This window comes from Scyliorhinus torazame, chromosome 23, assembly GCF_047496885.1.
Source record: "Scyliorhinus torazame isolate Kashiwa2021f chromosome 23, sScyTor2.1, whole genome shotgun sequence".
NCBI lineage: Eukaryota > Metazoa > Chordata > Chondrichthyes > Carcharhiniformes > Scyliorhinidae > Scyliorhinus > Scyliorhinus torazame.
The window spans coordinates 14411927-14428183 of record NC_092729.1 but is presented as its reverse complement, the minus strand read 5'-3'; the positions used below and the strand labels follow the sequence as shown (position 1 = coordinate 14428183).

General features: G+C 47.2%; 1 protein-coding gene across 3 annotated transcripts in view; it reads left to right on the top strand.

The window, feature by feature from the left end:
• The window catches only part of LOC140399566 (Fc receptor-like protein 5), an 85181-nt gene that overhangs the window by 46436 nt on the left and 22488 nt on the right, over nucleotides 1-16257 (top strand). For 2 of the 3 annotated variants that reach the window (XM_072489106.1, XM_072489107.1), the window contains 3 exons: nucleotides 8003-8284; nucleotides 10995-11261; nucleotides 15091-15375. In XM_072489106.1, the coding sequence (XP_072345207.1) occupies nucleotides 8003-8284; nucleotides 10995-11261; nucleotides 15091-15375 (834 nt within the window). The remainder of the gene's footprint in view (nucleotides 1-8002; nucleotides 8285-10994; nucleotides 11262-15090; nucleotides 15376-16257) is intronic. The other variant, XM_072489108.1, reaches the window with a different exon arrangement.

Genomic DNA, 16257 nt, shown 5'->3' with positions numbered 1-16257 from the left:
GGTTAAAAAGTAAGCAAAAAGGATTAAACTCCTAAACGTCAGGTCGAGGTGTAGCGAATGAAGTGGGAAGAAATGGGCTACATTTTTTTAACCAAAAAACACGAACAGTAAACTGAAAAATTACTGCTGGCCTCAACAGCCTTCTGCGACAAAGCGTTCCACAGCTTCACCACCCTCTGGCTGAATAAATTCCTCCTCATGTCTGTTTTTAAGGATCGTCCCTTTGCTCTGAGATGGTGTCCTCTGATTCTAGTTTTTCCCAGAAATGGAAACATCCTCTCCACGTCCACTCTATCCAGGCCTCGCAGTCACCTGCAAGTTTCAATAAGATCTCCCTCATCCTTCTAAACTCCAACAAGGACAGACCCATATACGTTCCTCATACGACAAGCTCTTCATTCCAGGGATCATTCTTGTGAACCTCCTCTGGGCCCTTTCGAAGGCAAAGCATATTCTTCCTCAGATAAGGGGCCCAAAACTGCTCAATATTCAAAATGGGGTCTGACTAGAACGTTATACACCCTGAGAAGGGCATCCCTGGTCTTGTATTCTCTCCCTATTGTTATGAATGCTAACATTGCATTTGCCTTCTTAGCTGCCGACTGAACCTGCACATTGACCTTAAGAGAATCGTGAACAAGGACCCCCAAGTCCCTTGGTGCTTCTGAATTCCTGAGCATTTCCACATTTAGAAAATAGTCTATGCCTAAATTTCTCTTTCCAAAGTGCATAACCTCACACATTTCCACATTGTATTTAATTTGCCACTTCATTGCCAACTCTCCTAGTTTGTCCAAATCCTTCTGCAGCCCCCTTGCTTCCTCAATACCATCTGTCTCTCTACAGATCTTCGAACCTGCTGCAAACGTAGCAACAGTGCCTTCAGTTCCTTCTGCCAGATCATTAATGCATGTTGTGGAAAGCTGTGGTACCAGCTCAGACCCCTGAGACACACCACTAGTCACCGGCTGCCATCCTGAAAATGATCACTTTCTCCCCACTTTCTGCCTTCTGCCAGTCAGCCAACCCTTTATCCACGCCAGGATCTTACCCGTAACACCATGGGCTCTTAACGTATTTAACAGTCTCCTATGCGGTACCTTGTCAAAGGCCTTCTGAAAATCTAAATAAATCACGCCCACTGTTTCTCCTTTGTCTAACTTCCTTGTTACCTCCTCAAAGAACTCTAACAGATTTGTCAGACATGACCTCCCTTTGACAAAGCCGTGCTGATTCAGTACTTCTTTGCCGTCCAAGTACTTGGCGATCTCATCTTTAATAACATAATCCAAAATCTTACCAATGACCGAAGTCAGGCTAACTGACCGATGACTTCCCTTGTGAAACAGTGGTGTTACATTAGCCACTTTCCAGTCCTCTGTGACCCTATGTGCCTCCTGTGATTCGTGCAAAATCACCACCAATGCCTCCACAATGTCCTCAGCTGTCTCTTTTAGGACACTGAGGTGTCGTCCATCCGGTTCAGGTGACGTATCCACCTTCAGACCTTTCCGTTTCCCCAGAACCTTCTCCTTAGTGATGGTCACAGCACTCACCTCTGCCCCCTGGAGCTCTGACATCCCATTGGTGTCTTCTACCGTGAAGACTGATGCGAAGTAACTATTCAGTTCCTCTGCCATTTCTTTGTTTCCTATTATTACTTCTCCAGCCAAGTTTTCCAGTGGTCCAATATATATTTTTACCTCTCTTTTATCTTTTACTGTTTGAAAGAAACTCTTCCTATCATCTTTCATATTCCGAGCTAACTGCCACTCCTATTTCATCTTCCCTCTCCTTATTGCTGTTTTGCTGTCCTCTGCTCGTTTTTAATTGATTCCCAATCCTCCGGCTTCCCACTAAACGTCGCCACTTTGTATGCTTTTTTCTTTTGCTTTTATGCTGTCCTTGACTCCCATCGTCAACCATGGATGTGTGTCCTCCCCTTATCATGATTCCACCTTCTTGGGATGAATTTCTGCTGTGCCTGTCGAATAACGCCCCAAACTCCTGCCATTGCTGTTCCACTGCCTTCCCTGCTAGTCTCCCTTTCCAATCAACTCTGGCCGTCTCCTCCTTCATGTCTTTGTAGTTCCCCTTATTTAATTGTAATACCGCTACATCTGACTCCAGCTTCTCGCTCTCAAATTGCCGGATAAATTCTATTATATTGTGGTCAATGGTCCCTTAGGGTTTCCTCACCCTGAGACCGCTAATCAAGTCTGCCCATTATACATCACCAAATCCAGAATTGACTGTTCCCTTGTGGGCTCAACCACACAATCACATAGAATCACAGGACGCTTCCAGAACATAGGTAGGCCATTCGGCTCATCTTTACTCACTGTATCTCCCAATGAGCCTTTCACCATTCTCCCACCTTCTCCGCACAGCCTTGAATATTGCTTTATTTCAGTTCTTTGATGGGAGCGGAGAGTGAACCTATCCCCATCATACACTCGGTAAGAGCATTTCAGGCGACAGGCATTCCCGTGTGGTTAAAATTGTCTTTTCAGTCGGTTTTGCTATTTCTTTCCAATCACTTAAATCTGGGTCCCTTCGTCCACATAATTTCAGGAGTGTGAAAAGTACTCCCCTCTCTCTACACTGCCGAGACCCCTGAATTTTGAATGCATCTATCAAATCTCCCTTCGACGTCCTTTTCTCCAAGGAACAGCGTCCCAACTTCTCCAATCCCTCCTCCATGGCACCATTCTAGTGAATCAGTTCTACACTCACCAATGCCTTCACGACTTTCCAAAAACCCAGCATCCAGAACTGGGCACAATCTTGTAGCTGATATCGAACTTGTGGGTTTCAATCGTTAACATTCGGGTCAGTTGTTGTTAATACCGTGAACAGTTTTGGTCCCCTGATCGAAGGGAATATATAATGGTAGTGAAAGTTGTACAAAGATGATTTAACTAGGTTGATCCCGGGAATCCAGGGATTTTCTTTTGAGGAGAAGATTAGTGGATTGGGCCTATTCTCATTGGAAGTCAAAAGAATGAGACGTGAGCTGATTGACAGGTACTTAATTATCAGGGCGCCTGGCAGAGTAAATAATGAGAGGATGTTCCCTCTTGTTTTAGAGTCTAGGACCAAAGTTAGTGGTCGCCCATTTCTGACAGAGGTGAGGAGTAATTTCTTCTCTCAGATGGCAGTGAATCTGTGGAAGTCTTTACAACAGAGAGCTGTAGAGGCTGGGTCGTTGAATATGTCCCCCAGTAATTGACTCTTTTAGTTGGTAGCTTTTGACTACCGACTCAGTCCATCCCCCTCATAAATTTGGAGACTTCTATCAAGTCGCCCCTCAACCTCCGTCGTTCCAGTGACAGCAAACCGAGTTGATTCAACCTCTCCTCATATCCAATGTCCTCCATACCAGGCAACATGCTGGTAAACCTGTTCTGTATCCCCCCCCAAAAAAACCTCCACATTCTTCTGGTAGTGTGGCGACCAAAATTGGACACTAAATTCCAAGTGTAGCCTCACTAATGTTTTATACAGCTGCAGCATGACTTGCTAATTTGTATACTCAGTGCCTCGGCCGATGAAGGCAAGCATGCCGTATGCTTCTCGACTACCTTCTGGACCTGCATTGCCACTCTTAGTTTCCTGTGGGCCTGTACATCCAGATCCCTCTGCCTGTCAATACTCTTGAGGGTTCTGTCGTTTACTGTATATTTTTCATCTGCATTAGACCTTCCATAATGCATTTCCTCACATTTAGAACAGAAAACATAGAACATACAGTGCAGAACGAGGCCATTCGGCCCATCGAGTCTGCACCGACACACTTTTGCGCTATCCCTGTAACCCAATTAAACTTCCTAACCTCTTTTTTTGTTCACTAAAGCCAATTTATCATGGCCAATACAGCTAACCTGCAAGACTCTGGGAGGAAACCGATGCACCCGGAGGAAACCCACGCAGACACGGGGGAGGACGTGCAGACTCCGCACAGACAGTGACCCAGCAGGGAATCGAACCTGGGACCCTGGCGCTGTGAAGCCACAGTGCTAGCCACTTGTGCTACCCTGCTGTCCCATTTGTGTGGATTAAACTCCATTCGCCATCATTCTGCCCAAGTCTCCAATCGATCTACATCCAGCTGTAACCTTTGACGAAACTCATCGCTATCTGTAATTTCACCAAGCTTTGTGTCATCTGCAAACATACTAATCAGACCAGTTACATTTTCTCATTTATATATCCCAGGATCATTTATATATCCTGCAAACAGAAAAGGTCCGAGCACTGAAACCCTGCGGAACACCACTAGTCACATTCCTCCATTCAGAAAATCCTGACCAATACTCCCAAACGAGCTGGCCTGGTGAGATGATCTAGCTGCATGAAGGAATAATTAGAATCGTTATGGATCTTCTATACCAATTAACCATGGAGAAGTTACTCACAATAGAGGCAAACGTTTTGCAATGTCATCTTCTGGGAGAATGACGCACCATGTGTCTGATGGCTCATTCCCCCGGCTTTGAATTTTCAGAAAATACTCAGTCCATTTTGCACGTTGCATTGTAAGTGGGGAAGAGGAGCAGGCCATTCAGAAATTGGAATATCTACAACAATGCTTCAGCTGTGCCTAAACTACACCTACTCATCTTGGTGATCAAAATGGATCTCTATCTGTTTTGAAACTATGGTTTGCCGGCTCCACCACAGCACTCAATGACGATTTGTTTTGGAGACCTTTCCAGAGTTTCACTCTTCTTGCAACTCCTCGCTCGTGAATTGAATATTGTCCCTCAGATCTCTGTCCAACCCTCAGTAGTATAACAACCAATTCTACCTATATTATTGGTAAATGTATTTAATCATCTAGAACACTGCAACTGGAGCAGCACTAACCATTCTATTCATGGAAAATAGAACATAGAACATTACAGCGCAGTACAGGCCCTTCGGCCCTCGATGTTGCGCCGACCTGTGAAACCAATCTAAAGCCCATCTACACTATTCCCTTATCGTCCATATGTCTATCCAATGACCATTTGAATGCCCTTAGTTTTGGCGAGTCTACTACTGTTGCAGGCAGGGCATTCCACGTCCTTACTACTCTCTGAGTAAAGAACCTACCTCTGATATCTGTCCTATAGCTATGTCCCCTCAATTTAAAGCTATGTCCCCCCCGTGCTAGACATCATCATCCGAGGAAAAAGGCTCTCACTGTCCACCCTATCCAATCCTCTGATCACCTTGTATGCCTCAATTAAGTCACCTCTTAACCTTCTTCTCTCCAACGAAAACAGCCTCAAGTCCCTCAGCCTTTCCTCATGAGATCATCCCTCCATAACAGGCAACATTCTGGTAAGTCTCCTCTGCACCCTTTCCAATGCATCCACAACCTTCCTATAATGCGGCGAGCAGAATTGCACGCAATACTCCAAATACGGCCGCACCAGAGTTTTGTACAGCTGCAACATGACCTCATGGCTCCGAAACTCAATCCCTCTCCCAATAAAACCTAACACACCGTACGCCTTAACAACTCTCTCAACCTGGGTGGCAAATTTCAGGGATGTTTGTACATGGACACCGAGATCTCTATGCTCATCCACACTATCAAGAATCTTACCATTAGCTCAGTACTCTGTCTTCCTGTTATTCCTTCCAAAATGAATCACCTCACACTTTTCCGCATTAAACTCCATTTGCCACCTCTCAGCCCAGCGCTGCAGCTTATCTATGTCCCTCTGTAACTTGTAACATCCTTCCGCACTGCCCACAACTCCACCGACTTGAGTGTCATCTACAAATTTACTCACCCATCCTTGTACACCCTCCCCAGATCATTTATAAAAATGACAAACAGCAGTGGCCCCAAAACAGATCCTTGTGGTACACCACTAGTAACTGGACTCTAGTCTGAACATTTCCCATCAACCACCACCCTTTGTCTTCTTCCAGCTAGCCAATTTCTAATCCAAACTGCAAAATCACCGTGAATCCCATGGTTCCGTATTTTCTGCAATAGCGTACCGTGGGGAACCTCATCAAACGTTTTACTGAAATCCATATACACCACATCAACTGCTTTACCCTCATCCACCTGTTTGGTCACCTTCTCAAAGAACTCGATAAGGTTTGTGAGGCATGACGTAACCTTCACAAAACCATGTTGACTATCTCTAATCCAACTATTCTTTTCCAGATGATTATACATCCTATCTCTTCTAAACCTTTCCAAGACTTTGCCCACAACAGAAGTACGGCTTACTGGTCTATAGTTACCGGGGTTGTCTCTACTCCCCTTCTTGAACAAGGGGACAACATTTGCTATCCTCCAGTCTTCTGGCACTCTTCCATAGAGATAATAACTCTGTTTGTCCTAGATCTAAGTTTCCACCCTAGCTCCCTGAATTCCTGCCTTACATCCCTATCCCTTTTCCTACCTATGTCGTAGGTACCTATGTGGACCATGACTTGGGGCTGCTCCCCCTCTCCCTTAAGGATCCCGAAAACATGATCCGAGACATCGCGGCCCTGACACCTGGGAGGCAACACACCAACTTCGAGTCTCTCTGGTTCCCACAGAATTTCCTATCTATCCCTCTAACTACGGAGTCTCCAATGACTAATGCTCTACTCCTCTCCCCCCTTCCCTTCTGAGCAACAGGGACAGACTCTGTGCCAGAGGCCTGCACCCAATGGCTTACCCCTGGTAAGCCCCCCCCCCCCCCCCGCCCCAAACAGTATCTAAATCTGAATACTTGTTGCTAAGAGGAATAACCACAGGGGATCGCTGTACTGACTGCTTCCTCCCAGCCCCTCTCACCGTCACCCATCTATCTTGATTCTTCGGAGTATCTACATCCCTGAAGCTTCTATCTATAACCACCTCTGCCTCCCGAATGATCCGAAGTTCATCCAGCTCCAGCTCCAGTTCCCTAACGCGGTGTCTGAGGAGCTGGAGATGGGTGCACTTCCCACAGGTGAAATCAGCAGGGACACTGATGGCGTCCCTCACCTCAAACATTCTGCAGGAGGAACATTGCACTGCCTCCCCTGCCATCCCCTCTAGATAAAACAAGAAAAAGAAAAGAAGAGCTTCTCTGATATTCTCTCAACCCCTTAGGTTAGAGGAGATGAAGGGTGGGGGACACTACAAGTGTAGTGTCTCGGGTTTAGCAACCGCCCAACTTATACACAGGTACGAACAAATCTTCCCAGAAATTCCCACGGCCGGCTTCCTGCAGCTGCACAGGTAAGTATTTAAAGTTATTCTTACCTTTCCTACAGGCCCCTGGACACTGCTCCCCTGCCGAAAATCTGGAAGCTGTTTCTCCTGCTAGGTACGTATTTAATCATAGTAATACCACACTCGCACTACTCTTTCCCCGTGATCTGTCTGTTACCATGTTCCTTCAATCTGCTGTGCACGGTCACTTTTGTTAATCAATCAATCCTACTGTCTGCTGTTCAGAATGAGATTATCACACAAAGAAACAAACTATGTCTCTCTGTATTACTGGCTATGTACTTAGATATCTCTGCTACATACCCTCCATCATTGAGGATTGTATGATTTTTGGATGTGGTCCAGGTTACTGAAGATTAGTTTGGGCCCATTGCCAATTTGGATGTACCAAACTCCCGACCGTACACCTCTGAATGATTGTTTTTCATATCCGGGACTTGGACGTCGCTGGTTAGACCAACATTTACTCCCATCCCTTGTTGCCTACAGAAAATTGCCTTCTTGAGACGTTGCAGTCCTTGAAATGTAGGTACAACCTATGGAGAGAGTTACAGCATTTTGCCCCAGTGACAGTGAGGGAAAGGTGATATATTTCCAAGCAAGGGTGGTGAGTAACTTGGAGGGAAACCTCCAGATGCTAGGGTTTCATAAGTGTCTTCTGCTCTTGTACTTCGAGATGGTAGTGGTCGGGGTTTGGATTGCTATAAAAAATGTAATGTGTGATTATGTTTTAAGGAACGAGTGCCTGCCCTGTTGTTAATTTCCATTATTTCTATCCAATAGAGCCAGATCGCACAACGACCATTGAGACTCTTCCAGAAATTCTGTGGGTCAACGAAAATCTGCTATTAAGATGTCATTTCCCCTTCCCGAAGGATGCAATTTACACATTTTACCGAGAAGGTTTTCGTTTGGGCGAGGCAACAGTTTCGAATGGAAGTGGTACATTTGAAATTCAGCGTGTTTCTGTGGAGGATAAAGGACGTTATCGCTGCGAATTGCACTTTGTTAACTTTCCCAATGGACCCATCTACTCATCAGCATATAAATTTGTGGACATTAAAGGTATGTGCCACTGTACATTAGCAACAAGTAAGAGAAAAAAAGCAAAGTTATTGGGAAAAAAGGAGGAATGTTTGGAAGGAAGAAACTGGGAAAGTGCAAATGGGGATGAACACGACAGTCCAATGTCTTTACCAAGCAGGCTAAATGGCGGGTTGCTTCATTGTTTAACACACACTTCTACCCAAGAGGCGGATGAAGAGGAATGCCCTGGACAGTCGCCAAGGTTTCCCCTTCATCTTCTGAAATATACAACCTTCTAAACACCTGTTTGAAGACATTACCTCTGACCATTGAATGCAGCTATTCGCTTTGTCGTTGGTGCAGAATCGGCGCTGGCCGTCATTCTTAGAATTTGCCCAATTATCCCTCTTCATTAAACGATTGCAAAGGGCTGAATTGCATGATCCACAATAGTTTATCGACAGTATTCCCCTCCTTTGAACAGAGGGATAATCCGTCACCCTTTAGTGAGAACCATGACTGATCTGGAGCTGTACGTTAGGTGAATCGCACATTGGATAGCGCCAGTGTGGTAGTATGCATTAGGGGTCATGTGGGACTGTGAAGCCGTGATGTCATTGGCTGACAGATCCCGGGTCCTGGTTGGCTGTTGGCCCCTAGCTCCGCCCTGAAGGCGGAGTATAAGAACCAGGAGTTCTCCCCCGCAGGCCAGTCTGTTACTGAACTGCGGGGGAACAGTCACGCTTAATAAAGCCTCATCGACTTCACTCTATTCGTCTCTCGGAGTCTTTGTGCGCTACAGCCAGTTTATACGACGCCCCAAGATACTATCAACACCATGGTGGTTACCAGTGGCAGGACACTGACCTGCGCTAACCATGTCAATACTGTGGCTAAAAGAGGAGATCAGAGGTCAGGAATTGGAAGGGGGCGTGTGGGGGGGGGTGGAACTCACCTCCTGACTCCGCAAAACTATCTACACGGCAAAAGTCAGGAATGCAATGGAATACTGTCCACTTATAGAACATAGAACATAGAACAATACAGCGCAGTACAGGCCCTTCGGCCCACGATGTTGCACCGAAACAAAAGCCATCTAACCTACACTATACCTTTATCATCCATATGTTTATCCAATCAACTTTTAAATGCCCTCAATTTTGGCGAGTTCACTACTGTAGCAGGTAGGGCATTCCATGGCCTCACTACTCTTTGCGTAAAGAACCTACCCCTGACCTCTGTCCTATATCTGTTACCCCTCAGTTTAAGGCTATGTCCCCTCGTGCTAGCCATTTCCATCCGCGGGAGAAGGCTCTCACTGTCCACCCTATCTAACCCTCTGATCATTTTGTATGCCTCTATTAAGTCTCCTCTTAACCTTCTTCTCTCTAACGAAAACAACCTTAAGTCCATCAGCCTTTCCTCATAAGATTTTCCCTCCTTACCAGGCAACATCCTGGTAAATCTCCTCTGCACCCGTTCCAAAGCCTCCACGTCCTTCCTATAATGCGGTGACCAGAACTGTACGCAATACTCCAAATGCGGCCGCACCAGAGTTCTGTACAGCTGCAACATGACCTCCTGACTCCGGAACTCAATCCCTCTACCAATAAAGGCCAACACTCCATAGGCCTTCTTCACCACCCTATCAACCTGGGTGGCAACTTTCAAGGATCTATGTACATGGACACCTAGATCTCTCTGCTCATCCACACTTTCAAGAACTTTTCCATTAGCCAAATATTCGACATTCCTGTTTTTCCTTCCAAAGTGAATCACCTCACACTTCTCTACATTAAACTCCATTTGCCACCTCTCAGCCCAGCTCTGCAGCTTATCTATATCCCTCTGTAACCTGCTACTTCCTTCCACACTATCGACAACACCACCGACTTTAGTATCATCTGCAAATTTACTCACCCACCCTTCTGCGCCCTCCTCTAGGTCATTGATAAAAATGACAAACAGCAACGGCCCCAGAACAGATCCTTGTGGTACTCCACTTGTGACAGAACTCCATTCTGAACATTTCCCATCAACCACCACCCTCTGTCTTCTTTCAGCTAGCCAATTTCTGATCCACTGCCTGGATGAGTGCAGCTTCAATGACATTGAAGCTCTACAGCATCTAGGAGAATGCAGCCCCGCTTGAATCCCCCCTTCCCCCGCCCCTTCCACAACCATTGAAACCCTCCACTACCGACGCACCGTGGCAGCCGTGTGCACCATCTACAAGATGCAGGAACTCACTGAGTATCCTTAGGCAGTAGCTTCCAAACCCACGACCACCACCATCTAGAAGGACAAGGCATCATATACCGTAGAACCCGACCACCTGGATGTTCCCCTTCAAGTCATTCACCACCCTGACTTGGAAATACATCAACATCCTGGAACTACCTCCCTAACAGCACAGTGGGTGCACCTACTCCCCTCTGCAGAGGTTGAAGAAGGCAGTTCACCACCCAACCTCTCAAGGGGAGTTAGGGATGGGCAATAAATGTTGCCCCAGCCAGTGACGTCCATATCACATTAACGGATAAAAAGTACGTTTCAAACACATCGATGAAATAAAATGGCCAAAACCGTCCGTTTCTCACTGTTTCCGAATGCATTCCTGCATAAGAACAACACCCCCCCCCCCCCACCCCCACTCCACCCCTTTTGAACACAGCAACATCTCTTAGGCACATATTTTGGAATACCGAGCGATCATGAACAGTGACCTCCTTTTCCTCTTCAATTTCAGATATTCCAGTGAGGCTGTCTGTAAAACCGGAAACGCCAAAGGATGGCGACACTATAACGCTGAGCTGTGAGTGCAGCGATTCAGATGCCTGTGGGAGCGGACAATATTCATTCTACAGAAACAACAGTCTTCTCAATTCTGATTCGGTCAGTCACAATGACTATCTCATCCCACAAGCCACCGTGATGGATTCTGGACGGTATCATTGTAGCGTTCTCAGCAACAGTTTAACACACACGGCCAAAAGTGTGGAAATGACTGTGAGGAGTGAGTACAAAAACATCTGTTGGTGTTTGGCCAATGGTTGAACAAATATATCTTTGTCCGCGGGCATGGGCAAGATATATGAGAGCTTCCTCCCCAGGGCCTGGTAGTTCATGCGATAATAAATTGGGCGGCTCGTTAGCGCAGTAGTTAGCACTGCTGCATCACAGTTCTAGAAATCAGGGTTCGATTCCGAGCTTGAGAGACGGTCTTTGTAGAGTTGCACGTTCTCCCCGTGCCTGTATCGGTTTCCTCCCACAGTACAAAGATGTGCTGGTTAGGTCGATTAGCCTCATGGATTACTCCTTAGTGCCCATTAATGTGCAGCTCAAATGGGGTTCCAAGGATAAGGCAAGGGAATCGGCAGAGGTAGGGCACTCTTCAAGAGGGTCGCTGCAGACTCAGTGGGCCGAATGACCTTCTGCACTGTAGAAAGTCTGTGGTTCTGTGGAAAGAATATAGCAAAAACTGTGAAAGAGGGATACTGATCTGAACTGATATGGCATAATATAAATTGGATCAGCAGTACAACTGGTGAACTGGCCTTGCATTTTCACAGAATGTCCTCTACATGTACAATTACCTCTGATTCTCCACCCATATCGTGTGTGAACTGTGCTGTTGAATTAACCCGAGAGCCTAATGTTGATTCATGCCACTTTCCTATTATTGCTTGGTTTTAAGTTTGCAAACGGTCTTGGCTGCGCAGAGCACGTGGAAAATATAGAATTAAATAACCTCTACAAGCAGAATGAGGCTATTCAGCTGATCGAGTCGGCACCAACTCTAACCCCGTCACCTTTTGGACATTAAGGGACAATTTATCCCGTCCAATTCCTCTAACCTGCACATCCCTGGACTGTGGGTGGAAACCGGAGCACCCGAAGGGAACACACACAGACACGGGCAGAATGTGAAAACTCCACACAGACAGTCACCGAGGCAAGAATGGAACCCTGATCGCTGGCGCTGTGAGACAGCAGTGCTAATCTCTGTGTTGCCCTTAATTCACCTTCATTGATGTGAAAAATAAATACTGTAAAAAAAAAACACATTGAGACGCAAATCTGACATATTTTCCTCAGAAAATTACACGTTGTGTTTCCGAGTCATTTGATTTGGCGAAACATGTGACTTTATCGAATGATAACACGGTTTCTGGCACTGAAGTAGCTCACTTGCCTATCTATCTAGAAAGCCTACGACCCATTACTCGGACTGTAACACTGCAGGTTACCACAGTTGTGGTGTATATCCATTTTTAAAAAATCTATGCCGGTTTGCACCCGTGCTTTATTTACGGAGAACGATTCCCAGACCCCCATCACAAATTAAGTGAGAATGTTTTTTCCCCCCAAAATGACTACTACCAAACAGATTAAAACAGTTCTTGTGGCCCAGTAGATGTTGTTGCTGAGCAGGTAGACCACAGAGAGGTTTGTTTAACTCTTCACAAATATTGTTTTCGTTGTGAAAGTGAGGACAAAGCACCAATGATCTCATCAGCGGAGAACTCCAGGAACCCCCTTAGAATTTGAAAAATGAAACTCTTCATTGAAGACAAACTTAAGTGCACAGGATTAAAGTTACACGGTTGAAACAGTCTTAAAAAGACGTGCCCCAAACTGACTGTTTGATCCAATGTACACAAGAAACTACCCTCCTGGCAACAAACATCTTGTCGATATTTTTAACCACAAAACTCCTGAAATGTTGCACAAGGCAAGGAAGTGTTGCTCCATTCACAAAGGAATGATACATGAAAGCACAAACACCCACTCTAATGAGGAATTCTAAAAGAGGTCCTTTAACAAACTGTTTCTTGAAACCAAGAGATCTCTGGATAAACGCTCAGCGGCTCTCTCCAAATCAGAACTCTCACAGCTTCTCTGACACTCACAGATAACAGATCTGGCCTTCTGGGCGTCCCCCACGCACGGCAACTCAGCGGCAACCCTTTCCTTAAATATGCATCCACGTTTTTCTCTATGTCCTCTTTGAACTTCTCTAATGTTTCCTATTTGCCTCTACCTTCGGCTCAATAAAATTTATTGGCGGAATTCTCTGTTGCACAGACTGAGGGCTGGAATAATCCGATTTTCAGGCCCAGTCCTCACGCCAGCTTGGGAACGGTGGCGTTTTACGACCGAAGATTTGGTGCAGAACAGCTGCTGGTCTCGGTTTGGTGCGGGCCGAGCACCAAGGCCGTGCAGAGCACCAGGCTCCAGCTGCTAACATGGCCCGGAGAATTGCCGGTTCCGTCACTGCACATGTGCACAGCTGAGTGCAGACCACAATGCCAAATAGTGTCCCCCACTATGTGGTTGGCTGGCTAAAGACGGACCACCCCCCGAAATTGCACCCAGCCCCTTCCAAAGCCCACCACCCCTCACCGCCCCTGCCCGGGGATAGGCTCTTCCCCGACGGTGGCGGCGCTGGACTGAGTCCGCAGGCGCCACGCCGAGTTCCCGATAAGTAATAGCATAGAGACCCACGCCGTCCAGAACTCGGCCGGTCGGGGGCGGAGAATAGGGGGAAGGGCCTCAGGGAACCTCTTGAGGCTGTCCATACGGCATCCGGCGTACTCCTAGAGTAAGCCGATTTGGAGGGGCGGAGCATCGCGAAAGCGGCGCCACCCTCGATTTCTCGCGGCCAATAGGTTAACGCGATTCCGGAGTGGGCGACCGGAGAATCCCGCCCGAAGTGCTGATGCCGGGCAGGATTCATGGACTTCCGCGACAGCGAACCTGACGCCGCACCTGGACTGGTGAGGGACTAGCACGGTTTCACAGCCGCTTCACAGCTCCAGGGTCCCAGGTTCGATTCCCCGCTGGGTCACTGTCTGTGCGGAGTCTGCACGCTCTCCCCGTGTCTGTGTGGGTTTCCTCCGGGGGCTCCGGTTTCCTCCCACAAGTCCCGAAAGATGTGGTGTTAGGTGAATTGGACATTCTGAATTCTCTCTCTGTGTTGCCGAACAGGCGCCAGAATGTGGCGACTAGGGGCTTTTCACAGTAACTTCATTGCAGTGTTAATGTAAGCCTACTTGTGACAATAAAGATTCTTTTTTCATTTCATAGCATCGACACCACATGGAACAGAATCGATTCCAATGAGGAAACGTGTGGGACTTGCAGGGTCCGTGGTTGACACTTGGAAGACTGGCAAACCGCAGTCGCATTTCTACATTATAATCCCCCCACACACTCATCCCGTCAACTTGTGCTTTTAGAAATCGTGAACCAGGCGCTGTGGCTGCTGAGTGGGGGGGGGTCCGGAGAGTGCCCACCATCGCCATAGTTTTCTGTCACTTGTGCCACTGGTTGGAGTAGCGACTGATGGCCAGGAGGTTGGCTGTGGTTTCGGGGTGGATGCGCACTACCATTGCCACGCAGCTGCGCACGCTGCTGATTGCCCACTGTGAACGCATGGGCACCGGTCGTGTGGGTGTACCTCCGGGCCACCCTTGTAGATGCCCTCTGGTCCCAGCCAACCCATAAGCGGCATGGGCGCGCTCCAGGGTAACCAATGCCATCTTGTTACCCTGGAATTCGCCGCAGAGGATGAGGAGCATCAAGGAGGCCCCTTGTGTCTTGTCCATTAATGGTATGCGAATGCCGTTTAGTGTACGTGTGGAGTGGAGCACATTGACGTGGCTGTCGAGGCAGCAGAGAATTGCGATTTGGCGAGAAAAAGGCCGCCCGCCACGATTTCAGCCTCGATTCTCCAGCCAATCGCGTTTCCCGATTTAGGTATCAGCCGAGAGAGAATCCCGCCCCATCTTTCTGTAAATTGAAGTCACCCAGGCTCTGATCTGTGGTTGTATCTCCCACAGGACTTCCGGTCACCAACCCACATTTGAGCATCAATCCGGTGAACGGGAGCGTCAGGGAAGGAGGCAATTTGACACTGAGGTGCAGCGTCACTGCAGGCTCTGCTCCAATAGAGTTCACCTGGTACAGGGGAGAGATGGAGATCTACAAGGAAATCTCATCCAGCAGAGAGGTCACTCACCAACTCTCCAATTTCCATGAAGGGATCGATGGCAATTACAGCTGCAGTGTTTACAATAACATGAGCACCGCTGTCCACAGCCCAGCTGTCGAAGTGGAGGCTGAAGGTGAGGAATATCTTCAGTCAGCATCCTTGTGTGAACAGATCAATGCCTCATTGCCAAAGTGCTCAGTGTAGTAATAAAGTCATCACAGCAGAAAGGTAGGCTAACCACGTGTTGTGCTGAAAAACGTCAACCACAATTTGTCTATATTTGAAGTGCGGAACATTTACTTTTAGAGATTGCTTCATGACCATCCCGGGTAAGTCCAGCCTTCAAATGGAGTGGTTTGTGACGCCAGTTAATAGTTAACCGCATCGCTGCATGGAACTGGACTGGCATGTTGGCCAGACATTTGGGGCGGCCTGACAGCAAAGTGGTTAGCATTGTGGCTTCACAGCATCAGGGTCCCAGGTTCCATTACCGGCTTGGGTTTCTTTGAGAAGGTGACTGAACAGGTAGACGAGGGTAGAGCAGTTGATGTGGTGTATATGGATTTCAGCAAAGCGTTTGATAAGGTTCCCCACGGTAGGCTATTGCAGAAAGTACAGAGGCTGGGGATTGAGGGTGATTTAGAGATGTGGATCAGAAATTGTCTCGCTGAAAGAAGACAGAGGGTGGTGGTTGATGGGAAATGTTCAGAATGGAGTACAGTCACAAGTGGAGTACCACAAGGATCTGTTCTGGGGCCGTTGCTGTTTGTCATTTTTATCAATGATCTAGAGGAAGGCGCAGAAGGGTGGGTGAGTAAATTTGCAGACGATACTAAAGTCGGTGGTGTTGTCGATAGTGTGGAAGGAAGTAGCAGGTTACAGAGGGATATAGATAAGCTGCAGAGCTGGGCTGAGAGGTGGCAAATGGAGTTTAATGTAGAGAAGTGTGAGGTGATTCACTTTGGAAGGAATAACAGGAATGCAGAATATTTGGCTAATGGAAAAGTTCTTGGAA